This window comes from Hemiscyllium ocellatum, chromosome 13 (assembly GCF_020745735.1).
Source record: "Hemiscyllium ocellatum isolate sHemOce1 chromosome 13, sHemOce1.pat.X.cur, whole genome shotgun sequence".
In the NCBI taxonomy this organism is placed as follows: Eukaryota; Metazoa; Chordata; class Chondrichthyes; order Orectolobiformes; family Hemiscylliidae; genus Hemiscyllium; species Hemiscyllium ocellatum.
The window spans coordinates 59,000,017-59,027,567 of NC_083413.1; the positions used below are offsets into that span (position 1 = coordinate 59,000,017).

General features: G+C 37.7%; 2 protein-coding genes across 4 annotated transcripts in view; one reads left to right on the top strand and one right to left on the bottom strand.

Moving 5' to 3' along the window:
* Positions 1 to 3,567: 3,567 nt before the first annotated feature.
* On the top strand, positions 3,568 to 6,693 carry LOC132821342 (putative coiled-coil domain-containing protein 195). Its single transcript, XM_060833926.1, has 3 exons — positions 3,568 to 3,805; positions 4,973 to 5,222; positions 6,561 to 6,693. The coding sequence occupies exons 1-3, from the start codon at positions 3,568 to 3,570 to the stop codon at positions 6,691 to 6,693; spliced, it is 621 nt and encodes a 206-aa protein (XP_060689909.1).
* A 2,809-nt stretch (positions 6,694 to 9,502) lies between these two features.
* LOC132821563 (guanylate cyclase soluble subunit beta-2-like) overlaps positions 9,503 to 27,551 on the bottom strand; it is a 67,828-nt gene continuing 49,779 nt past the window's right edge. For all 3 annotated transcript variants that reach the window (XM_060834213.1, XM_060834212.1, XM_060834214.1), the window contains exons 10-16: positions 22,720 to 23,040; positions 19,873 to 20,021; positions 19,478 to 19,624; positions 19,163 to 19,317; positions 18,764 to 18,969; positions 9,956 to 10,066; positions 9,503 to 9,873 (exon numbers count right to left, since the gene is read on the bottom strand). In XM_060834213.1, coding sequence (XP_060690196.1) covers positions 9,713 to 9,873; positions 9,956 to 10,066; positions 18,764 to 18,969; positions 19,163 to 19,317; positions 19,478 to 19,624; positions 19,873 to 20,021; positions 22,720 to 23,040 — 1,250 coding nt within the window. In that variant the 3' untranslated portion in view covers positions 9,503 to 9,712. The remainder of the gene's footprint in view (positions 9,874 to 9,955; positions 10,067 to 18,763; positions 18,970 to 19,162; positions 19,318 to 19,477; positions 19,625 to 19,872; positions 20,022 to 22,719; positions 23,041 to 27,551) is intronic.

Here is a 27,551-nt window from a genome sequence, read left to right on the forward strand (position 1 = left end):
GCCGTACTCAAGTTTCATCCTCCTCTAATATTATCAATGGAATATTCACATGGAAAGTATTGTCTGCCAGAATTTTACTCGAACCAATTCTATCTAAACTAAGCTTTGTCTTTTTTCTGGACGAAGTTAATATGACAAACCCAAATATTTACATTTCCTGAATTTCCCTCCAAAATTATTATATTGTGATCCTTTGACATATGTGAGACCATGGGGCCCAAATACAAACAAAGTAAATCTCTACTTCCTCCTAAGCATTGATGAGATCTTATCTCAAACATTAATTACAATCTTGGTTCACTTACTTGAGGACAGGTGTAGTTGCAGTGGACTCGTCCAGAGGAGGTTTACCAAATTAAGTCCAGTGAAGAAGGATTGTTTTATGAAGAGAGATTGAGCAGTGTAGGCCTATATGTTCCTATATCGGCCAAAGTAAACATGAAAAGGATATTCCCTCATGTGGGGCAACCACAATCGAAAGGCTCTATAGTTTTAGGATAAGAGGTGACAGATTTAAAACAGAAATGAGGAGAAATTACTTCTCTCAAAGGGCCGTATATCTGTGGAATTCACTACTTCAAAGTGCTGTGGATAACTTCAGTAAAGCAAAGGAAGAGATAGACAGATTTTGAATTAGTAATGGTTTGAAAGGTGATGGGGAATGGACAGAAAAGTGGAGTTGAGGCTGAGATGAGATCAGCAACAATCATATCAAATGACAGAGCAGGCTGGAAAGGCTGAATTGCTGACTCCTGCACCTAGTTCTTACGTAAATTCTAAATAACATCCATTTTCTTTTTTTTCTAAATGTGAAACCAACCTTGACTCAAAGAATTGCTTGATATATTTCTTCAGAGAACAAGAGCTCTTAATGTAAAGATGATTCTTCACTTGCTTGTAAGAAGCTAAGCATAACATGCCTGAAGGGGGAAATTACCTTAACCATCATTAATTCTGCTTTGAATTTGCTCAGTGTTCATACAGGTCTTTTTGCAGCAGATTGGCAACTCATTTCCTGCTCATCTGGACCCTGCAGGGGAGCTCGTTCCTAGTGATTGCCATGTAAATGTACCTAAGCTCACCCTTACCTATCCTGGTAGAGTGATTCTAATGTCTGATCACCCTCACAAGCATTCTTTGATCTTTTCCAGCTTCTCAATATTGCTGGTGCATCCAAATGAAAATGGTGATTTTGCAATGTGTAATTGAAAGTTTAAAATAGCATACCTTTAAAATATTACAAAGATGCAATTGTAACAGACACCAAGCTTAATATAGCCATTAAAAATCAATTTCGAAAGCTTCCCAGGAAACTTTGGGATTCTGAATACCCTTGCTCTCATGTCTTTTCATAAAACAAGCAACACCATCAGGTAATGAGTATGCTATTCTCAATTTTTCCAATTTCTCGCATCCAAACAGGACCCATTTTACAGCTTATTTTTGTTGTAGATAGAGCAGGAGACATTTTAAGTGGTTCTTGGGCTCAGACCAAGAAGCACATTTTTACATTTCTCGCCGAGAGGTCATACAGCATGAGCATGTGCCAATGTAGGGCTAGATCGTGATTTTTAATGGCCAGTTAACAGTAAAAAAAAGCCTTGCCTGATCAATTCTGTTTTATTCAGGATACAAAACTTGTTAGAAAATAAAGCAATAATTCACAGCAATTTACAGGAGATGACACGCTCATACTTGCTGTGAATTTGTTCTACAATTCTTATTATAGTAACATCTGTTGACAGGTTTCATAAGTCAATTTCTTCCAAGATTTGCCCTCCAGTTCCATAGTTCAATGCTGGCATCTGCGTTAATGTATGACACACCAACAATACCAAGCTCTCTCTAACTTTCTCAGGTTAAAAAGACTTTAAAGCATGACCTAAATAATTAAGCGAGCTCTGTTAGCTTGCATATAAAGTACTTTTTCCCCCGAAAGCTTAATATTTTAACAATCTGTTTCAAGGTAACTTTGCACCACTAACAACTGAACTGCCGTTGATGGATAACTGAATCGATATGGCACATTTACGTTGTCGAATTTTGCTTGCATTAATCTGAAACATGGGGACGCTGCTGTCGTTATGTACTATAGATTACTCTGTGAATTGCTGCACAGTCTACAATATGGCAGTAACACGACAAAACTCAAGTTCCATTCCTTCGGAACACGCCATGATTCAACACTTGATGCAGATTTAATACCTGACGATCATTTGCGGCAGTTTTGTCCGGACGAAGTTTGGAATAATTATGTTTACATTTCACAAAAACAAATTAAGATGAAGACTAAATTCTCACTGCAAGGTTTTGATGTGAGATGATCGCTTAAACGGAGTTACGATGGCTGCCTGATTTTCCACGCCCCTTATTCAAATTATTTGGGAAACGACTTCTTCAGCTTCAAAACGTGTTCCCCTACAATTTGTACATCTAATCGGCACGCTTGGAAGAGGCATAATCGAACGCTCTCACGACAAAGAACTCTTTAATTTGTTCCAGCATGGGGCAAATATTCAGAATTCCGTTTCAGCTGGAGTCCAGTCCGTATGCCTAAATGTCATCTTTCTTGGTGTGAAATGTTGTAAGCCTCACAATTTGTTTTTAAATATTGCACGAAGTACTGTCTACCTTGAAGCCTTGAGGGCTACGTTTCTATTTTATAAATTCAGGGTCTACGCATGAGGCCATTTATGTTTACTTTGGTCCTTTCTCACTTTTGCAAGGTCTATCAACAAAAAGGAAAATGAGATTCCGCTCCACCTCGCTGTATGAGCAATATATTCTGCAGGAGACGTTAAGCACCATGCTTGTACATGGTATGAAACAGGAATCATAGTCACTGACGTCTGTACTGCAAACAAACAGCAGCATGCAATATTAAATACCTGAGCCTAGCAGCTCAAATATACCGATCACTTCTCTATTGCCATGTCTTAGTAGAAACAGTAGAATAGGGGAAGGTAGGAATGTTAGTACTCTATCACCGCTATAACATTTATCAATTGAACAAATGTCAAAATATTTAATACCAAGCACGCTGCCTGTTGTGCAGCAGAGGATTTGCCTGGACCCTGGCACATGAATAATTGAGAACATAGAGGTGGAAAAAAACAGTTGTTAGGGGACGGCCTATTGCCCCCCACGGGATTTCTATGTACTCCGTGTTACAAGTCCTGTACACGGTGTATATTATGCATCTTTTAAAACCACGTGATTTTACCATTGCAGTCAAGTCAAATTGTAAGAGAAATACATAACATTGTTACAAGTTTTAAGTAACCCATTAAAAGCAACAATCTTGAGTATTGTTTTACACAAGTTAAACTTACAAACCAATGTTCGACCGAAAATTGAAACCATCTGAACTGACCGATTAATTATTTAAAAGATCTTGTGTCTCGTCACCTGAACCTATTGATCATTAAGTGATAAACGCGACCTTTCCCCTTGATCCATTAAAAGGAGGGACGAGGATTGAACATTGTACATTTGTCTCTGGGGGAACAGGTGTCCGCACCCTCCACGGAAATCCAGCTGGGTCGGTTCCCGCCAACTTTCAGCACCATGGAGAGTAACAAGCGCCTCATGCAGATCATCAAAGACATGCGTTCTGACATGAAGAAACTGGAGTCAGAAAACAAGGCCCTACGGGTGAGGTTAAGTCAGTCTGGGAAAAGAGCAGAAATATTGGAAAAAACAACCATTACCGCTCTCCAACAGCAGCTAAAACCCGAGGATGCATTAGCGCACGTTAACTTGCGCAGGAATATCTCCGCCCCCGCGCTGGAGAGAGAAACGAGAGGTAAATAATGCAAGTGAACTGCGATGTTCAAAAGCAGGGTCTACTGCTGATCGCAGTGCCCAGCTAGTATCCACTTATTCAGGCACCACTTATTGCTGGTTTACTAGCACTCACACTGTTGGTTTCAAGTTGGTCTTTTAATTCACATTCCTGCTTTAGACAAGGCAGGCGATGGGTAAGGGAGAGCGGGCTTGGGAGATGGCAAAGTGCGGGTGGATGTGCTTGATGGAGAAGAATAGTCCAGCATGTGTGGGTGAAGAATAAGTCTTCCCGCCCCCCGGATGAAGCTTCCACCTCAAATCACTTCCCACCCTGGCCCTTATCTCGTCATTAAAGATTGCGCAGAAAGGCGGACTTTCTGGGCAATCTCAGCGTAGCTAGCCCATCTGTATTGGCAGGGGGCAGTCAGAGAAATCCGTGCCGTGTTCCGGGCAATGCCTCTCCGCTCACTGGAAGTTTGAAGTTTGCTCGCAGATCCCTCACGTGTCCGCATCCGGACTCACAAAGCAAGCAGTGAGTGTCTAACAGCTACTTCTGTTGGAAGAACTACCTCCCCCCACCACTTGTCCTGAAAAGATTTTTTCTAATTTGCGGAATATCAAATGTCTCCATTACGATTAAAACATTCTCCAAATCATACATTTTTTAAAAAAAAGCATTCCAAATGCATTTGTGATATAATGCAATCATAATAATTTCTTTCAATGTCGGAAAATTTAGAATTTTAAAGATAATCCATTCGTTTGATTTTCTGTTTTGCTGACCATGCAAACACACCGATGCAATTGGCTTCTGTCATCACTTCTGCCCGGACACCAGAGATCCTAATGGTTTGGCATCAGCCTAGAACTGGGAAAGGGGAACTGTATGGCACAGAGATCGCTAGATCCTGGCTGCAAAATTTAAACCAATAAGGCAATTACGATCTGTTCTGTTTAAATGCCGTGGTTGCTATCACAGGATGTACCACTGAAATACATAACGTTTGAGGCAATTAACTAATCTGAAAATAAATGGTAGTCATGCTTGTGTGCAATCATTGAGTATAATTTGAGTTCCAAACGTTATTGAGTGAAGTAACTTTCTGCAGAGTCTGATCTCAGTGTTTTTTCTCTGTATCTGATAAATACATTGGACATGCAACATATAACACAAATTAATTTGCAGATAATGCAATGACAGTGAGACGTTACTCCATATCATCTTTACATGCCTTCAGTGTGGGTAATAAACATCAGAAATCTCCGGATCAAAATTCAACCTCTCAAACAAGTGAACAACAAGAACGAGGAACAGTGGCACCCACAATGAAACCCACTAAAAGCCAAAGATCGCTCGCTCAATTTCCAGACCTTAAAACTTCTGAAGAAAACTATCCACAAAGAGCAACCTTACAAGAATATGTCAATAAATGCAAGTAAGCAATAAAATAAGTCCAACAGAAAGTTTCAGTGCACAAAATAATTTTAAACAAACTAATCTTCACTAAAATACTGGATATTCAGGTTGAGAATATGCATGTGTTTACACATAAAGTTATTCAATAAGTAAAGCTGATGAATGACTAGTAACTGATCCTAGAAAGATAGTGTAGTAATATACTTCTGTGTTATGATGTTTGAATCGGTTTAGTCAACGGATTTCAGTTATCTTGGATAAAAAAATAAACTTAACTAAACATAAATATGTTTATAAAGGGTTAAGTATAACATAACTTTATACATATACACAAAAATAAAATGAAGTTGAATATTTAGTGAATAATGAAGTTGGACAGAATAATTGTAGTTTTGATATTAAATCATCAAATACAAATGTAAATACCATGGATGCTGGAATTTGAACAAAAACAGAAATTGCTGGAAACACAGGCAATCACACTTAAATGGGTTTCTCTTTATAACAAGGTAGCCTGATCTACTCTGTGTTTGCAGCAACCTCTGTATCAAGAAAGTATAGTTTTGTGGAAATTGGATTTTAATTCCTGCAACAGAGAAAAGAAATGTGGTATTGAAATTAACAAATTAAGGCAGTACAGTGTCAAATGTTAGAAAGTTATACCAGAAATTGAATAACTTGTATCAGTGAAGCAATTGCAATCATACACACAATGACTTTTTATGCTGATATAAAATATACAATTTACATGATTGCAAGTTCATTTTTGACTCAATCAATATTAAGTTCTATAGAAGGGTCACTTGACTCAAACATTAACACAGTGTTCTCCCCACAGATGCTGCCACACCTGCTGAGTTTCGCCAGCAATTTCTGCCTTTGTTACAGATTTCCAACATCCATAGTTCTTTGTTTTATTTCAGTCTTTTGGGTTGTTTTACAAGAGCAGGCAGCCTGAGGTCTCCAGGGAGTGCAAGCTCAGCATGACTTGAAGCTTTAACTTTGTCTGTTTATTTTCTACTTTATACTAAGAGGGACTGTGATGTTTAACTTACTACTATGTTCCTTTATTTTTCTACTTTGTACCTTGGCCCCAGGAATGGTGACATTGTACACTTTTCACTATCCTCATGTACTTTTGTACTTGAGTACATGTGACAATAAAGTCTAATTTAATTTCATTTTGAATTTGCTCAATTCTATACTTGAGTAGTTAAGCACACACTGACAATTGTGCAGTAACAACGTCTTCCACTTTAGTATTATCACAACATTAAAGAAATTGTAATACTATATTCTATGCAACACTTCAGATTATGTTGTGCAGTGATTATGTTTCCTCCAATTCTCTCAACAGATTTAAAGTGAAGTCTGTAACATTTCTTTTGCCTGTGGATGCTGCATCTCGTTCAGAAAGTCAAGGGTCTTCCCAGCAACCAGAGAATCAGAAAAGTAATCAACTATCTCCTATTCTGGAAAATGATTCCTAAGTATTTACTTTATATTTTAAGAAATGTATATACATTTCCATCAAATTTCTAAATTCTTCCATGCAAGGTTCCACATGACCCACATCTTGCAGTTACAATGATGGGAAAACTGACACCATTCACTGTCATTAATCTACGAAACTGATAAGTGGAATCTGTGCATGCACAGTTAATTGCAGAAATCCAGAAGTTATTAATCATACCCTGCTCCTGCACTGGGTGCTTGTTGAAATCTTCACATGAAAATCATTGGGATGTCACTGATTTGATGTGAACTTTCACTTTTTAGATTATTAGTCCTAATGGAAAAACACTGAATAAGTTAACATTTGTGAAATAAAGTACAGTTGGGTTTTTGGAGACATGTTAGGTCATAATTATCTGGCTCTGGATTTGGATTCCACTTTGTATTTGTGGAATGTTGGAATTCTCTTATGATTTTTTAAAATAAAAGAAAAAAATAAAGCTTGTCTGTTATGTTTCTGAATCTACATCACCGTCAAGTAAAAGTTGTGATTTTGTTTTGGCATTTGTAAATGATTAAAAATTGAAGGTAATTCAGAACATTTCATGAATAAAGACTGGCAACCAACCGAAAGGGAAATCCCAAAGTCCTTGATAAGCATATCAGCAGAAAGAGCTTCATAAATGGAGCAGTAGTGGCAAAGAAAGGAAATTTCATATGGACGCACCTGTGTTTCTGAAGGAAGGAGATGATAACCAGGTTATGGTGACCGAATATGAATATTTGAACAGACTATCGATACTTCAATTTGGCAAAGCATTGGGACTGGATAAAACATATTCAAGGCTATTGAAGGAAATGAGAGTGAAGATTGCAGGGACACTGCCCATAATCGTTCTGTTTTCCACAGATTGAGGGGATTTGTCAGAGAACTGGAGAATTGCAGGCATGACAACCCTGTTTAAGGAAGTTTGTAAGGATAACCCCAGCAATTACAGATGAGTCTATTTAATATCAGTAGTGGGGAAGAATAGAATAGAATAGAATAGAACAGGATAGAATAGTTAGTGGTTATAGTTGCAAGGATGTGAAACTTCAGTTACGAGGATAGATTAGAGAGTTTGGGACTGTTCTCCTTGGTGAGAAAACTAGGAGGAAATTGGATAGACATTTTCAATATGATGAGGGGTCTGGAAAGAGTAGTTGGGAAGAAATTGTTCCTATTCATAAAAGGATTGAGAATGAAAGAGCACAGATTTGCCTACATAGGATTTTGTTTCACACAATGGCTGGTTTGGGTCTGGAATGCACTGCCTGGAAATGTGCTGGAAGCAAATTCAGTACAAGAGGCCACTGAAAGATTATTTGAATAGAAACAATGTGAAAAGGCAGTAGAATAGTGCCAAGTCATAATGCTTCATTGCAGAGTCAGTGAAAACAATGTGGGCTGAATAGCTTCCTTCTGTGTATTACAATTCTGTACTTCTGTGCTTTTGCTTTTTTTTGGTAATTGGGGTAATTATTTGATGGATGACCTCACAGTTGCTGGGCACCAGGCATCTCCTATAGTTTCCGCCAGATTTATTTTGTTAATTGTAGTAATGTCAGTATCTCTAGCAGGGTCAACATTGATTGCAAACCCTAAATGCTCTTGAGAAAATGATGGTGAGCCATCAGTATGAACTGCTATGGTACATGGGCTGTAGGTACAGCCAGATTGCTATGATGAACAGAGTTCCAGAATTTTGACCCAATGACAGTGAAGTAATTGTAATATATTTCCAAGTCACTATAATGCATTAGTTGGAGGAGGAAATATGAGTGGTGATTTTCCCATGAAATTAACGTTTGTAAGTATAAAATCTAACACAGGGATCAGTAAATCTTTCTGGGCCATTTCTTTAAGTTCATTAGCAAGTGCCATCACTTCAGTTTTGATATCAAAATCTGAATCTACCCCTTGGGATGATATATTTTCCAGGCCTACAACAACTGTAAGTTTGTGCACAAGTGTGTGTGTATAACAAATCATTTAATACATTTTTATCTGCTTACTTGAATTTTTACTTCATTGTGAAACTGGCATATAACTCCCAGTGAAATAGAAGTTATAGTACAATGAGATGTGCATCCAAAATACACACCAGTCAACATTATTTTTCTACAAGGATGATAAAAGAGAAGGGAATGTATAGCTACCACAATCCTTGTAGAAAAAAATGTTGACTGGTGAATTCATTCATTATGGAAACATCTCTGGCATATAATTTAGTCTTAATTTGTTTCTTTCCTTCATAAACCCAAATGCCTGAATGTATTTATTGAAGACTAAGAGTTTTTGATAATTCAGGTATTTGAAAATGGAATGGATAAGGGAGAGAAAGTTTTGTTTTTAAAAGCTCAGGCATTTATGATCTGGAATGTACTGCCTGAAAGGCTAGTGGAAGCAGGTTCATTGGAATGTTTAAAAGGGAACTGGATAAATACTTGAGAGGGAAACATTTGGGAAGATCTAGGAAAAGAGCAGGGGATTGGGAATAATTGTATAGTGTTTTAAAGAGCTGATTAAATCACAGTGGGCTGATGGTTCCCAAATTTGCTCTAAGGTGAATTAACATGGCATTTTTGAATTATGATAATGAAGCCAAGTTAAAAATTGATGTATACTTAATAAAATATAAAAATGAATGTTTATTTTGTATATTTTCTTCAAAGGACATCTATTCCTATCTGTAATAGTATTAAATCATTATGGCCACCGAAAGTGTCATATGACAGGAATAGTCTGTTGGAATAAATGTACTGTACAGTAAATAGATTTCATTGTCAGAAAATTTGTTGAACTTTTAGAGGCAACACACATTTTATTATACAATAAGTTAATAAATCTGCAATCAAGACTGTGTACATGCTCCCCCGTTTCTAGTCTGCTTTCAATGCAAATTTAAGGCATTGTTGAAGCAATGACATCTGGGGCAATTGTGATGTTCATTTAGCACAACAACGCTTGGCATTATGAAAGCCGAAACATTTTTTTGTTTTTATTTTGAACATTTATAGTAAAATACATAAATTGGATTTGGTGTTTTTCCGACTAGGTTTCCCCATTTCTTGCTCATCATGATGCTTTGGAAGCTGATGGGGGTCATCCTCTGATTTCTGAGGGCTATGGACACTGTGCAGACTCCCATAACTTTCCGAACCACGTGTTTTTCCTGTGTTGGGGGGAAAAATCCCACATTACTTCCATTGTGACTTCCCACCACTTACTTTACTTGTTTGAAAAATGAAGCACACCTGCTATATCCTTTATTTCTGTATAAATGTTCTCTGTGACAATTCTGGACGTATCAATGTACTTCATTGCAACAGTAGGTCGTAGATCCTGATATATATTGCACCCACCATCTATCCAAAACAAAATATAATACAGTTTGTTCAAACATTTCAATTAGAAATTGTGATAATGTTTTATTAGCCATCAGTAAGATTAATAAAGAATTCGAACATTTAGCTGGAATACCTTTTTATGTGGGTTACAATAACATGGTGATTGTGTTACTGGACTAGTATTCTGGGGATTTGGATTAATGCTTTGGAGAAATAAATTCAAATTCCACTATAGCTGTTAGGAAATTTAAATTTGATTAACTTAATTTGGAATTTAAATTGAGTATCAATAATGGTGACCTTATAAATGCAAGACTGTGGGTAAAAACCCACCTGGTTCACTACTATCCTTTACAGATCAAAATCTGCCTCCTTACCCAGTCTTGACATGTAAGTGATTCCAAACACAAAGAATGCACTTGAACCATGGTTCCCTTTGAAATGGCCTAGCTTGCTGCTGAGGCATAACAAACCATAATACAAAAAAACCCTTCTAATTAAGATAAAGGCATCAACCCAGGCACTAAAAATGACAAGACACACTCACTCCAGGCAGTTGAACATGGTCCTCCTCACCAACCTGTTTTTCAGTTCTTCCACAAGAAAGTGGTGGTTAGCTTCCATTTTAAACAGGCAATCATATGTATCTGCTGCCGTCTAGGCCGGAGAGGTTCAAAGTTTGAAAAGTCTTGGTGAATTGCTGCAGTGCACTCTGTTGGTGATATACGCTGCTCTGACCGTGTATGGGTGAAGGAAGTGAATGTTGAAATTATTAACTGGCTATTCTGTCCTGTCCACGATCAAGTGTCTTGAATATTGTTGCACTTGCACTCATCTAGGCAAGCGAAAAATGTTCCCTCATACTCCTCATTTTTATCTCAAAAATAGTGGTCAGGCTTTGAGAAACAGTGTGTTTATTCATCACATAACTTGCACGGTCTGTCCTGGTGTTTTTATACGGCTGGTCCAGTTAATGGTTAACTGTTAATCCCAGAATAGTGGGTTGTTCAATGATGGCAATGTCATTGAATGTCAAAGAGGGATGGTTCTCTCCTGTCACAGATGGTCAGTGCATGACACTTGTGTAATATGAAAGTAACACGCCACCGATTATCCCAAACCTAAATATTGTCTATGTGCTACTATTTACGGACAAGAACTGCTTCAACAACTCAAGCGTAACTATTGATGCTGATCATCATGCATTCATCAGCAAATATCCCTCCTGAAAGAAAGGTCATTTGTGAAGCAATTGAAGATAGTTGGATCAAGTACAAAAACAATCCGTCAAATTTGTCTTCCTCTGAGGTTGGTGCACCACTGTGACTCTGCAAGCAGAAGTCATGCAGTAGCATGATGATCAGTGTGTGTAGGGTTTACTGGCAGTTGTGCAGTTCAGAGGGAACATTGGAGGATACTATCCTGTGGAACACCTGAAGTGATTTCCTGGGACTGAGCAGTCAACCGTCTCACTTTCTGCTGGGTTAGACTCCAGCCATTGGAGATTTTACACCTCATTAGTTCATTTTAGCTAATTCTCCTTGACTCGGTTCAGTCAAATGCTGCCTTGATGCTAGCAATGATGTCTCTCATCTGCTCTATTGCATTCAATGCTTTTGTCCAAGTTTGGACCAATTATGAGTTTTAGTGATACGTGGCCCTAGCAGAATTTAAACTGAGTATTAGAGAGTAGATTTTTCCTGTCCAAGTATCACTTGATTATGCTGTCAAGAATCATTTCCATTTCTTTGTTGATGATCGAGACTAGAATGATTGAGCAGTATTTGTCAGATAAGATTACTCCTGCATTTTCTGGACAGGACACATTTAGAAAATGATCTACATTGTCATAGAAATGCTGTACAGCTTGGCTGGGGATGCAGTTTACTCTGGAGCACAAATCTATTTAACTATTGCCAGGATATTGCCAGGAACTATAGCCTTTGCAGTACCTAGTGCTTTCAGGCATTTCTTGATACATGTACCTTCTGGAGTTCTGCACCAAAATTTGGGAGAAATTGCCCATTGACTAACCAATTAATTGCCTAACACAGTCACACTCACAGAATCATACCTTTTGCCAAATATACCATACTTGCCCTTCACATTAAAAAATGAAATAAGGCGAATACTGAAAATCTGAAATATAGACAGAAAATGCTAAAAATACTCAGAAGGTTAAAAGGGCCATAGAGTTAATGTTTCAGGCTTTCATCAGAATGGAGAAGATAGAAATATATTAAGTTTTAAACAAATGAAAGAATGAAGATCAGAAACAAAAAACAAAAATGAAGGTCTGTAATAGTGTGGAAAACAGGAGAAATCATAGCTCCTTGAAATCTTTCTTCCAATTTATATCTTTCTGATCCAGTTCCTTTTTTTAATCTTACCCCTTGCCATGTATTCTCAATGCCCTCTTATCTTCCGTTCTCTGAGTTGAATATTCTATTTTTAATAAAGTCGTCAGCATCATCCTCTAATATCTTAACAAATTTTCATCACGTCGTAATACTGAGCTCTTTTACTATCGTCTTCACCTCCAACCCACCTCTTTGCCAGATATCTGCCCCACTCCTCCACACATCAGACCTTCTACCCAACTCTCACTCCTCCCTGACCACTTTCTCTGATCTCTTACCTTCTCATTTTTCAGTGAAAAGATTTGGTAATGACATCAATTATCTTGAATCAGGCCGTCACTTCAGTTCTGTTATTGCCCTCACCCTCTCCAGAAGCCTTCAATCCCGAATGAAGGCCTTCATGAAGGCCAATCCTGAATATCGCCTGCTCAAGATCCACAAAGAGGACTATTCTGACCAACCTTTCACTTCAGTCTGTTCCTGCTCATTGAACTGATTTCTTCTGATCTCAGCTCCTTTTTTCTTACTATATTCAGTCTTAATCAAACTATACCCGTGATCCTAGTATGTCATTTTATCAGTTTCAGGTTTATGATCATTCATCTTGCAACCAATTTAAACAGCTTCTAGTTCAAATAAACCCATTTCCTCCAAATATGACTCCCTTTTTGTGAGATATTATGGAACATTTCTTGTTCCATTTTAATCAAGGCCCCTCCCTCACTACTATTCTGCACATTGACAACTGTGTTGGAGTCTGTTCCTGTTACTGCCCATTTTAGATTATTCTCCTTGTTTTCTCAATTTCTCTGACTCCAGTTCTGAACTGTCTATCAACAAGTATTCAATGTAAGCCCATTAACGCCCACAGATTACTTATTTAAATTTGCTCATACCCTATTTCCTGTAAAAAAAAGTCAATAGCATTTGCCATTTTATGATTTCTCCATTTCCTTTACTTATCTTCTGATTATGCAAATTTCCCTATCAGTGTTTACAAAAGGTCTTCCTTTCTCTTCAGTTAAAGATTCCTCACCAATTCTGTGTTCACAGAACCCTCAACCATATACTTCCTATTTTGCAAAGACCTGTTTCCATCATTTGCCCTCTCAGAACCATGATTGGTTTCCTCTTGTCCTCTTCCACCATTGTCACATTTGCATGCAGTGAATCATCATCCCCTTTCCACCACCTCTAGTGATGCACCACCAACCATTTTGACATTTAATCTCTTTTTACCACCTTATCACAGCCCTTCTGTTTTGTTATTTTTCCCACCCTCACTCATTTTGCTTGCTTAAAGCCTATTTCAATTCAATTTCCCAATTTTTTTAACAAGTAATCAACATGAAATATTAATGCTGTTTCTCCCATGTCAGACCTCTTGAACATTTCCCAGCATGTTCTGTTTTGATTTTGTCCATCAGCATCCCTGCAAATGTTCTGACTATAATGCAGTTTTGACATTTACCTGACAATGTGGAAGTTTGCTGAGGTGTATCTAGTCAACAAAAAGAAAGACAAAGACAAAGGTTCTTGTCTTGCATTCATCAGGATTGACATGAAAGAACCCAACCTTAGAAAAGGATCATATAACATAAGGAGAGAGTGCTGCTTGGTTGGACCACCATTGACACAGAGATGCAACAGGAACTTTAACTTGAATTGAACAGTTACCTAGAGAAAGACTCAGACCAAGTAGTTAGACTTTAATTTGGCAGGGTATTGCCAGGCAGAATACAACACGATGATGAAATTGGAATGGATGAACAAATTTTGTTCATCTACATAGAACAGGGTCTACTATGTTAATATATGTAACTTCTAGCACCTGCAAGTCCCTCACACCGCAAGCCCAATTGATGGTCTGAAATTCATTTACAGTGTAATCCTTTGCAAGGTCAGGGTTACTTGGTTAACATTGTCCAATAGCATTCTCACATTAAACATTGGACAATGATTTTCTGAGGTTTCCAGGTAGAGGCTGGTTGAGCATAATTGGAACATTGCCCACTGTAAACATCCAACACATTATGTACAAATATTATAGTCCTCAGGGACAATGGTTTCTGGGCTAACATTATGTAGCAAAAAAGAAACATGTTTCCAACAGAATGTCGGCTGTGCAAACCCATCCAAGTACATTTTCAACAATCCTAGCTCTGTGCTGCTGGAATATATCTTGGCTTTCTCACAGTTTGATGGTAACTGTCAGAAACAGTACCATCCAAGTTGTGTCCTCGATATCGTGATCCGTTAGTGTCCTTCATCTATATGGAGAAACCAATATGAAGTCTTCACATCTAGCTCAGAAAAGCTAGCTTGAAAAGGAATCTTGCTGTGGTAAATTTTGGATTTGGATCTTTCTAGTGTCGGTATTTTGTGAAGGCACCACTTCTGCCAGAGTTTGAGATCTTTGGATTTAGGCATACTTTGATAGTACCAATTTCCTTTCAAATGCACCTGATGGACTTATGACAATCAGTGTGGTGATTGATCTACTCAGTTATACCACTTCATTCTATCTTTGCTTGAAGTGTCTCCTGAATGTATATGCAGCACCTCCTTGTATGGTTGATTAATGGGATTGCATCAGCTTCAAGAAGCACTCATACATCACATTCAAAAGTGTTGATTGTGCCACTTACATCTGGGCATGGGCATTTGAGATTATTGACTGATTTGACTGTATCATGGAGGTCTGGTTCGAATTGTATAATTGTGACTATTCCATGATCTGTGTAAACTGGTAGCCTGCCATTGCTGGAACACCTGTGTCTACAAATTAGAACATTTCAAGAAACCAAGGTGAACTTTCATATTGTGATTTGTATTGTGATCTAGCCAATGCATAGGATTGGTGACCTGATATACAGCAAAATGTCTCCCATAGGCAATATCATAGAGCACCACTTGCTGAGATGCATTTTTTTTTTAGGGTACATAGTGATAATACGCTTTCACTGGTTCTCGTGCTAATATTAATCTTTTGTATATGTTGTCCTGCTTTTCTGGACACACTATATTGATGGTTATAAAAGCTTCTGATCACCTTATAATGTTGACATGATGTGTGACATTAAGAAGATGGAAAGTTTGGTCATCTTCTCAAACTTGCCATTTACTTGGTTGACTCTGAACCTCAATGGTGTACTTGTATTTGTGCCTTCTTTCCCTGCTGCAAGTATTGCAGTGTTCCACTGTTTTGTTGGTCACTTGTGCTTTGTTCAGGGGTCTGGTTTAGCCTTTGGATCCAGGTTTCCTTCCCATAGAGGAATTTCCCTCAGTGACACATGCTTTACAGATATGAAGAAAAATGATACAGCTTTGAAATAGGTACAACAAACCACTTGAGTTACAGATTTCATTGGTTTGGTACACTTTACTGACCATAACGATAGTATTGATGCACCTAGAGATGCAATTATTGGAGACTGTGGTGGCTTCGTACTTATATTGATCCTCAATTGATGTACCAATGCATATTCTCTTCTCTTTTCCAAAAGCCCCTTTCCAAAGGCTTTAATTGGTATGGAGGTGTTGGGTGACTCAACCAGCCTTTCCAACAATTCCTCTTCAAAAACGTCACACTCATGCTTTTTGTTGCAGTATCTTTTGATAAACTGATACACTCATAGGTTGATGCCTGTTTGGTATGATTGAAGTTTGTCAATCCTGAACTTAATTACTACCCGTCTTCAAGAACATCCTTTCAGATCTTTTCTGGATCATTCTGATCATCTTTGAAAAGACCAAAATTCTTTAATTCAGGGGTGCCGCTACTTTCCAATGGTAAGCAAGAATTTTAGAGCCGCTTTTTGAACTCATATATTACCTGGTCTGTAAGATAGAACTCCATACATTGTCTGAATAGTGATAATTCAATAAGATATCACAAGATTACCATTATGAAATTCGGTTTATGCTATCCATAATTCCACCCTAAAAATGTTGCATTCTACCACCACAATTTGTGTGTCCAACTTGTGTCTGTGTATATTAAAAACAATTTCTTCCCTGAGAACATAGTTGTTGTGACGCTGAAAAAATTACTTGTATACAATACTGACTGTCAGTGTTTTAGCCTCTAGGTTCTGTACTGCACTACACTGGCTTTGTGTTTCATCTCAAAATGGCACTGCAACCTTTTTATATTTCCCTTCTTTATATTCAGGCAATCTTAGTCTTTCACTTTGTCGTCAAAGAACTTATGTTCTAATCAAAAAGAAATTAATTCTGTTTTCTTGATAGTTAATTTCCTTTCTCCAAATCTACAGCTATCTGTACTCATAGAAACTGTCTGCTTAGACTTCAATTAGTTTTACAAACATCTACTGCTAAGATATTGAAATCTTTAGCAGATACTCACTGCTGCTACCATGATGTGAGCTTGACTCTAATAGGGTATGTTACCATTTAAGACAACACTTATATGAAAACAAAATGCCATAGACGTTGGAAATTTTAAATAAATACAGAAACGGAATTAACATTTTTGAAGAAGAGTCGTACTAGACTTGAAACATTAAATCCATGTCTCTCTTCACAGATGATATCAGACCTGCTAAGTTTCTCCAGTGTTTTCTGTTTGATGCGGAAATCCTTATGTTATGTCCCAGAATATTAAAAAAAACTGAATGTGAAGATAGCAGTATTGAGGAATCCAACAGGAAGTCATTAGAACTAATATTATGCACAGACATTATATTCCTCAGGTTGGGTTAACATTAAACAAACATGTTGCAACAGAGGAGCATGCTTCCAGTAGAATGTCATGCTTTACATGAACTGAGGTAAGATGGAATATGAGATATTTATACCTTTGGGTCGCATGCTATGATCCAATGATGATACCATGAATTTAGCTTAGCATGCTGATCATGAGACACAATGTATAGTCATTGATAAGGAACTTAACTTGACCAGTCACATAAACATTGTGGCTACAATAGCAGCTATGATGTTAGGAATTTGGTCATTAGTAACTCATCTTCTACTCCCCAAAGCCCATCCTATATCTATTCAGTACAAGTCAAGATTGTGATAGACTACTCTTCACTTGTCTGAATGAATACCCTTCAAAAATACTCTGGAAGCTACACACCATCCAAGTCAAAGCAACAACTTGATCAATACTCCATTCACCATCTTATACATTCACTTAAATATATAGCAGCTTTTAAGTCTGTGGTCTGTATCACCTATCAGACCAAGGGCAATAAGAACACCACCATAGCAAGTCACTCTCCTAATCATAAACCACCTTGACTCTTAGGTAAATCTGAATGCCCCTGGAAATGAATCTGGGGGACAATTTGGATGACTACACGCTGTGATTCCATTAACTTTTCTCCAAAAGATAAGTAATTTTTTTGGTGTCACTGTCAAACATCAATGAAAGATGGACAGATTGCCCAGTGAAAAATAGATAGAAACAACTCACTGCTATCTGTAATTAAACATACACATTGTTTACTCATCAACATTTTAAAAATATTCCTTACATATAGTACTTTCATAATATGAATATTGCATTGTATTATATCATAGAAGTGGGCGGCACGGTGATACAGTGGTTAGCACTGCTGCCTCACAGCGCCTGTAGACCCGGGTTCAATTCCCGACTCAGGCGACTGACTGTGTGGAGTTTGCACATTCTCCCCGTGTCTGCGTGGGTTTCCTCCGGGTGCTCCGGTTTCCTCCCACAGTCACAAAGATGTGCGGGTCAGGTGAATTGGCCAAGCTAAATTGCCCGTAGTGTTAGGTAAGGGGTAAATGTAGGGGTATGGGTGGGTTGCGCTTCGGCGGGTCGGTGTGGACTTGTTGGGCCGAAGGGCCTGTTTCCACACTGTAAGTCTAATCTAATCTAAAGTGAAGGCCTGCAACCAAACATGTTTCAGAACCACTTTCTCAGTTTCTCAGCCTGTATTGCAGATAAATTGCTACACTTATGTATAATTTCTTTGTACTACAATTTGCTATAATCTGTTCTTAGCTGTAAAACATGACATGAGGTCAAATTAAATCAGTGACAGAATGCATTACTGTTAAAAAGGGTGCTGAATTACAATCCTGCTCCAAAGACCCCATAGACTCTATTTTGTTTGAAGACTAAACTTAATCTGAACTCCCTGTCTGCAATACCACAGATCATTTTGACCTAGATTAAAATTTTGTGATTATGAAAATAAATTCAAAATTAAATCCAGAACTGACTTCTCTAATCATTACCATATCTTTTGCAAAGGTTATATTTTCCATTGGGAATTGAAGCTTTTCTGCCTCAGTAATCCACATGCATCAGAACATTTGGCTTGCATTTCATCATTTGTGGGCATTTGTGTTAAACTTTTACCTTTTTGGTTGACATATTCTGCCTTTGAATCAGGTAGGGACTGCAGAGATTCTCGGCCAGAATCAGACTCCCTTAATGGCCTGCCCATGATTTCACTTTCTGTTGCAACCAGATTTCTGATGAGGAAGTAAGTGCACATCTTCCCTTTTCCTTTAACTTCAATTTCACCCCTTTCATGTATTTCAAAGTTTTTACCCTTAAGTGCTCTGAAATTGAAAATAAGTGAGGTGTAAATCTCAATCTATCATATAGCAAAAGAAGAAATAACAGCCTCAATGGAAATTTTCTGGGTAAAATAAGTCTTTCAACTGGCTGTTCTTAAATCTGGTGCAATTTTTCAATAAAGTGTACACATTATATCGTGGTTCAGTGAACAAAACGACAAACTGAACTGTTTACCGGAAAGCACTAGGACTGAGATGGATCTTGTTTGGTACACCGTGGCTTTCCATTCTTGAAGCTGTGTTGACTGTATCTCCAAAAAGGCAATATCGAGGCATCTTTTCACCAACTACTCCCGCCAGAACTGGGCCTGTGGTTACCCCAACTCTTATCTTTATAAAGAAGAGATAGAGGCCACTGCATTCTCATAACTAATGCAATTGTTCAAAACACAAAATACATTTCTGCAATTTATTTCTTTGCACCATTCAATTTGCATGAATCAATAAATAAACTGTAATTTTTAATATAATATTTAAAATGATAATATACCTGGATAGGTGTTCCTGTCACAGGATTTGTTACACCTTTAGCTGCTATGATCATTCCCAAGCTAAAATTTGCTACTCGCTCAGCATGTGAAGAAACAGGTACAGGGACTCCTCCAACCACCATGTAGGCATCTCCTATTGTCTCCACCTTTACAATTTGTAATAAAAACATTTCAATAAAATTTTGAATTTGCAGGGACATAGAATTATGTTAATTAAGCCAAATTATTACTATTTTTCCAGTGTTGGTTCACCTGAACAGTTTTTTTTGTGGCAACATGCAAAGCAATCATTCTTATCTTTTATTATACTGCATTCATCTAGTAGTTATATAAATTCATAAAACAGAATTATTACTAGATTTTGAAAAACCTTTTCAGTGAAGAAAATTGTTACCTTATAAACATCATGGACTGTGGTTAATCTGTCAAACTTCAAGTACATGGTGTTTAGCATAACCACTATTTGAATTGGTTCACACTGCGCACAGATACTTGTAAATGTCACAACATCACTGAACAGTATGGTACACTCCTTAAATTCACCTAGAGCAGAAAATTAATTGCACTCATGATTTAAGTAACTTGTAAAAATCACTGTTAATATTATTGATCTTGTGAAATCTATCAGTTTGACAGTAATACTTAGCAAAGTGAAAATTTACAAATTTCACAATGTTATTTAAGATGATTTGGAACAGCTTTTTTTTCAAGAATAATCATTGTGTCAAAGAATGGCATAGAAAAAGCAGAGAACATTATGAGGGTGAGTTGAAATCTAGGGAGCAGTGAACAAAGTGAGAGGTTAGAATTATTTTCACAGTCAGGCATTATTTTAATTTGACTGGAGAGCTGTCACCATAGATTTAGCTCTTAAAAAGCACTAATGGACTGACAATCTATATTTCACTCTGACAGATTTCACATATTCCACCCAATGATAATTAAACAGGGGTCCTCAATTGAAATAATTTACAAAGGTTCAAACCTACTCTAGACAGGAGCGCTCACTATCCACTTCTTAGCCCGTTCAAAATCAGCAGACTTTAGGTAGTGAGCAACAATTCTGTTTTGAAATTCAAACATCTCTCTTTGTAACATGAAAACAGCAACAAGAAATATCGTTGAGGGAAATAATACATATTTGAAGCAAACGAGAATGTGCAGCTGTGAGGAGAGTTCACAACTGGGATATCATTTTGAGAAAATAAAAACAGATAATATAAGTTCACAACATCTAAAATAAATCAAAAATAACTGAAAATATACATATATAAAAGCAAAATACTGTGAATGCTGGAAATCTGAAACAAACACAGAGAACACTGGAAAAACTTAGCATGTCTGGCAGCACATGTGGAGAGAGCAACAGAGTTAGTGGTTGAAGTCCAGTATAACAGGGAGATCAGTGAACATCTGTAAAAAGGAACGACCATCATGTATGAGATAATGTCTTGTTCCTTTTAGTACTAGGTAATTAGTTGCCTCCACAGTTGCCTATGGGGTGACTTTCCCAAACCCGACTATACAGTCAAGAAAACAATATTCTGCACTTTCACTTTGTTGTTCCTCATTATGAACAGCATAAGAAATTAAGCAGAAGCAGAAGTAGATAATTTTTTCTGTCAAACTTGCTCCTAGCTACTTTCCATATTCCTCGATTCCTTGAGAGTTCAAAATATCGTAACATGATGCCCGAAACGTGCATCATGCTCCTTGGATGCTGCCTGAGCTGCTGCGCTTTTCCAGCAACACATTTTCAGTTCAAAATATCGGTCTATCTCAGCTTTAAATATGTTCCACATGGAGTATCATTATCTTCCGGGGTATAGAATTCCAAAGAATTAGAGCCCTTCAAGTGAAGAAGTTTTTACTCATCCCAGCCCTGAATGATCCTGAGACAGTAACTGATGCTATAAATTCCCCAGCTAGGGCAAGCAACTTCTCAGTCTCTACCTTGTCAAATCCATTCAGAATTCTGCTTGTTTCAATTAAATCACCTCTTCTTCATTTCAACTTTACAGAGTATTGGTTCAATTTACTTTGTCTGTTATCATTGGACAATACTCTCAACCCTGGAACCAATTTAGTTAATCTTCACTATACTGCAAGTATATCCTTCCTTAAACAGAAGATCAGAACTGTGCACTGTATTTCAGGTGTGGTCCTCTACAACTGAAACAAGTCTTTCTTATTCTTGTATTCAAATCCCCTCTATACATAGACCAAAGTCCCTATGAACATCAACATTTCAAAGTTTCAAGCCTTTTAAAAATTGTGGATCCGCTGACATCTTCCCCACATTATAGACCATCAGCCACCTTGGGATCTCTTAGTTTGTCTATATTGGTTTGTAGCTTCTTTGTATCTTCCTCACAGCTTACATTCCCACTGAGCTCTGTATCATCAGCACACATAAATATGTTACTCCCAGTCTCTTTATTTCAATTACCAATATAGATTATAGGTAGCTAAGGACAGAGAAACATATAAAATGCTCTGATGTGTATAGTACTGAAATAACACCTTTAATATTGTTGTGCTGTGTTCACTGTTCCACTTTCTAAATACAGAATACAAATACAGAGCAATTTCAGATTACTTCAAACTGCAGTTCAGTGGAAATCACAGGATTTGAACTTGTGATTCTCACAAACAGATCACAGATTGCATTGTGAGTGAGATGCTCTCGAAAGGAAGATCCTATCTAGAATTTAATTAGAAAAGTAAGCAAATGTTTAAGTTGAGAGTTTTTTTTTAAATTGGTCATTGTTCTTAAGCATATTATAAAATATCACTTCTGAGTTCTATGTGTTCTTGAATGTGTCATTATCCCACACTTGCCATTTTGAAATAACATAGATATATACATTAGAAAGTAAGACAGGGTTTGGAGAAGTCAGTGCATATCAAATTTTCAAAACTGAATGACTATTGGAATATTGCATCTCCAATTTCATGAAGTGTGAAAGAGCTATTTAAAAAAGAGCAGTACTGAAATTGCATGTAGTTAAACCTCAGTGGCTGAAATCTGGTTATACTGGACAGCAAATTCTCAAGTAAAGATGTAATTTCTTCTGAGGAATGAAAATGTGTGATCATACTACATTAGTTATCACTTTTCAATACCTCAAATATCCAATTATCTGTCTCGTACTTTAACTTTGACAATAAATCAATCCTCCACAGTCAATATGTTTGTGTATTATTTAATTAATTATTGAATTAGTTTAAATTCATTCACCTGCCTCAACTTTTTTGCCTTCTTTGAGCTGGTTTGCTACGTGCTTTGGTAACATTGCATAGAGCAATGCTTCTGTTTTCTTCTTTTCTTCCTCTAAATGCTTGGACAAAATTCTTAGTTCTTCTTTCTTTCTTTCAAGCTGATTGGATAATTCCATCTCAGCTAGCCTCTGCTGATTCAGAAGAATAAGGTCCCTGGTCACATCATGGGAGGCAATATCAGAAATGTGCATGTGCCTCTCTTCAAGCTCATGTAAGCTACGCAGCAGAGGAGAGCACAGATACACCATGCATTGTAAATATTCCATCCACACCATTTGACCTGGAGGATGATAATGCAAGTCAATGTGAGCAGCATGTATAAATTCTACTGCAACAATAATACTTCAATAACTGTAACAACATTCATTCCCTTAACACGACTTTAGCATATTTCTACCAAATTCATCAGCATTTTAACTTTGACTGTGTCTCATACCCTTAGAAATTGCTGAGATCTTCTCCCATTATGGACTAGGCCACACCACTCAAAACATTATTAAGCAGGCAGCCCAGACCATAACTTTGCAATTTGTTTTGGTAAGTGTACAGTGAAAATTACCCAGGGTGAGGTAGCTAGGCTGAATAGCAGGTTTTAAAAACAGACAAAAATTTATTCACATGATTACCCAATGAAACACGAAGAACAGAATAAAGAATCTCTACAGAACTCAGTCTATCCAGACTAGACTTAATTATGCTGTTTCGAATATACACAACAGTCCCAATAAGCAAACCCTCTTGAAACACAGTTTAAAAAATGGAACAGATGCTTACAAGCTGAGGTTAGAAAGGCAGACAGAGAGAGAGTTTGTTTCCACACAGCTCACTGTTGCACTGCTAACCAATTCTGGACCGAACTAAACTGCTTAGCTAGAGAGCTGACCACTTCCCTATTATTATACAAGATCACTTCGACCTGAAGTCTCATCTGTTTACATATAAACAAAAAGGTCTCTCAATACTCTTTAATCTCTATACCAACCCAGACTAATCAGAACAAAGAGCAGTTTATTAGCCTAAGGACATAGTAACCTTGAGAAAAGGAATAGCTTTTAGAAAAAAGAAACCAGCTTTGTGACACCTCTCCCTTTACAAATAAAAGAACCATCAATACCAAAAAAAAGGCTTCATTTTTAACCCTTCAAAAACCCGCTTAGTAGTCTAAACACACATAGACTCTATTCTAACAATAGACACGCAAATATGCACAATGACATGCAAATTCAGGCCGCTGCACACCTGCTACCAAATGCCCCTGTATCCATTCGAGTCTCGATAACGTATTGGCAATCATGTTTTCGCAACCTACCACCTGCACAATTGTCAGATTGAATGGCCGCAACAACAAGCTCCATCTGAACAGTCCGTCATTTTTGTCCTTTAATTTTTCCACAAATATCAATGGGTTGTGATCAGTGTATATGATTGTCTCAGATGCATTGCTGGTAATATAAACACTGAAATGTTGTAATTCCAACACCAAGCTTAAAGTCTCTTTCTCTAATGTTGAATATTTCTGTTGATGAATGTTCAACTTTCTGGAAAAATACCCCATGGGTCTTTCTATTTCCTCCTCATCCTCCTGCAGGAGCATTGCACCTGCACCAACACCACTGGCATCGATAGCCAGTTTGAAAGTTTTCATGTAATCAGGAGTGTGGCTAATACTGGGGCAGTGGTTAGCACAGTGTTTAGGCTGTCAAATGCTTTTTGACAGTCCGCTGTCCACTGAAACCTCTTGCCTTTTTTTAACAATTCGGTGAGTGGAGCAGCCACACTGCTAAAGTTTGGCACAAACTTACGGTAATATCCATTAAATCCCAGGAACTGTAGTACTGCTTTTTTCGTTGACTGTGTGGGAAATTCCCCAATTACTTTTGTTTTCACGTGGGGTCATTTGTCTGTGTCCTATGGTCCAGGAAGTTGACTTGGGCTTTGGCAAATTCACTTTTAGCTAGGTTTACCATCAAGCCTGCCTTCTGAATTCAATCAAACAAGTCCGATAAATGCTGTAAATGTTCCTTCCATGAGTGACTAAAAATCACCAGGTTATCAATATGCACACACAGTTGGGTAGTCTGGCAATGATCTTATTATTCAGTTTCTGAAATGTAGTTGACATGTTTTTCATACCAAATGGCATGACATTGAACTGATATAGTCCATCTGGCGTTACGAAACCCGAAACTGCCTTTGCTGTCTCTGACAGAGGTACTTGCCAATAGCCTCTGAGCAAGTCCAACTTAGAAAGGTAAGTTGCTTGTCCTCAACACAGCCCTCCAACTGTGGAATTGGATATGCATCAGTCTTTGTAACAGCGTTGACTTTGCAGTAGCCCATACATAACCGTTCGGTACCATCTTGCTTTGGCACTTTGTCTATGGGTGAGCTCCAGTCACTGTAACTCACTTCAACTATGCCATCTTGGAGCATGCACTCTATCTCCTTCTGAGCCTGTGCCAACTTTAGAGGGTTATGCCTGCAAGGATGTTGCTTAATCGGAACAGTATCTCCTAAAACTATATCATGCACATTTAGGTTAGTACTTCCCAGTTAATTTTGGCATATCTCCCCATATGATAGTAATAACCCTTTTAGGTCATTTTGATTTTCTTGTGGAAGGTATCCCAAAAATTTATCCTAATTTTGGACAACATCCTCATTGTCCAATTTGATTTGAGGAATGCCCAATTCAGAATCCTCTGAATTTGGTTCTTCCTTCTGTGCTGTCATCATTAACACCTTCTCCTCTTGCTTTCCTTCCCTATCAAAATACCTTATGAGCATACTCACATGCCACACTTTGTGAGATTTCTTCCTGGCTGGAGTCCTTATCAAGTAGATCCCCTCACTCAATTTGTTTTCAATTTGATACGATCCACTAAACCTTGCTTTTATAGGTTTACCTGTTACTGGAAGTAACACAAATACCTTATCCCCAATTGCAAAAATTGTGAATTTGTGATTTCTTATCCGCCTCCTCTTTCATTGTATGTTGTGATACTTTTAAATGCCATCTATTCAACTCTCCTGCTCTATTTAATCATTCTGTAAAATTTGATAGATAGTCCAAATGGGTGATGTCTGAATTCTGACTTATTAATTTCTCCTTAATCAATTTTGATGGTCTTCTTACTTCATGCCCAAAGATTAATTCAAATGAACTGAATTTGGTCGATTCATTTGGTGCATCGCTGATCGCAAAAAGTACAAATGGAATTGCCTTATCTCAATCATCTAGATAATTCTGGCCATAAGCCCTTAACATGGTCTTTAGTGTTTGATGCCATCTCTCTAGTGCTCCCTGCAATTCTGGATGGTACGTATTAGATGTGAATTGCTTTATTCCCAAGTTATCCATAACCCCCTTGAATAGCTTGGATGTGAAGTTTGATTCTTGATCTGACTGGATCTCTATTAGTAGTCTATATCTAGTAAAACATTTAAGTATTTCTTCTCCAACCCATTTAGCTGTAATGTTGCATAATTTGATTGCCTCTGGAAATCTAGTTGGCACATCCATTATTGTTAATAAATACTTTTTGTTTGAGGTAGGGGACCTACACAATCAGTCAAGACTCTTGTGAAAGGTTCCTCAAATTCTGGAATAGATATTAAATGTGCAGGTTTTATTACTGCCTGTGGTTTTCCAATTAGCTGATATGTATGACACATCAGGCAAAATTCAACTATATCCCTGTGTAGTCCGGGCCAGTAAAAACATCTTTGTATTTTAGCCTGTGTTTTCCTCACCCCTAAAAGACCTCCAATTGGTAGGTCATGCGCCACTCACAGCACCTCCTTTCTATACCCTACTGGCAAAACAATTTGAAGAATCTCTGCCCATTTCTCACCTGCTTGAATATGTGATGGTCTCCATTTCCTCATTAAAGACATCATTTGTTAAGTAATAACACACAGGGATGCATTCACTTTCCTTCTCTGTAAATGCCTTTTTGATATAATTGTGTTAAGTTCTCACTTTTCTGCTGTAATTCAACCAGCTTAGCAGAGCTAAGGATACTTGCATGTTTACCTATTTATTTGCTCCCGCTCTGTGCCACTTATCTGATTAAAAAAGGTCTTTGATTAATGCGATGTCAGCTTCCTTTCCTTTCTGCCTTTTGATCTCTCCTGCTTTAACTTGTGCTTCTGTGATCTTGTGACCACACAATCTGAGAAAATTCCTAAATAAACATTCTTCATTTCTTCAGTTGCCTGTGTCTCCACGAGCTTTTCAACTAGAGTAGGCAGCACACCTACCAGTGAATCAGCTATATCATTTGCAAGAACAAATTGTATTCGTGGAGCTGAGAGTTTGTCCAGTACTCCTACCACAAATTCTCCACTCTTCTCTGGACTCCCTAGCCTCACTTTACATAATTGAGCACTTTTTGTCTCACCATGAATTCCTGTTACCAGTACCTTTTCTGGAAATAGTCCCTCAGAAGTACAAATCTCCTCATCCTTCAGCAATATAGACTGAAAGCATCCTATATCCCTTAATATCGTAACCTTCTTACCTACTGCTCCTGGCCTATGTGAATAAACTTTACCCTTGCATGTATTTTTAAGCAGATCTGGCACTTCCTCATTAACAAACCTCTGATCATCTTGTACACTCTGAGGCAGTTGTCTAACTTCCCTTGTGCTTTTTTGTTACTAGACCAACAAAATGCCCTGGCTTTCTCCTAGCCCACCATCACTGTGCCTTTGTGTGGCCCACTTTATTACAATGGAAACACCAGAACTTTTCACCTTCTTTATCCCCCTCAAGGGTTTATTTTTTAC

Excerpts from the sequence above, each read along its gene's own strand:
- LOC132821342 (XM_060833926.1), top strand. The coding sequence starts at position 3,568 with ATGGAGAGTAACAAGCGCCTCATGCAGATCATCAAAGACATGCGTTCT. Across the intron at positions 3,806-4,972 it reads GCTGGAGAGAGAAACGAGAG|ATAATGCAATGACAGTGAGA; the intron begins GTAAATAATGCA and ends ATTAATTTGCAG. Across the intron at positions 5,223-6,560 it reads GAATATGTCAATAAATGCAA|ATTTAAAGTGAAGTCTGTAA; the intron begins GTAAGCAATAAA and ends TTCTCTCAACAG.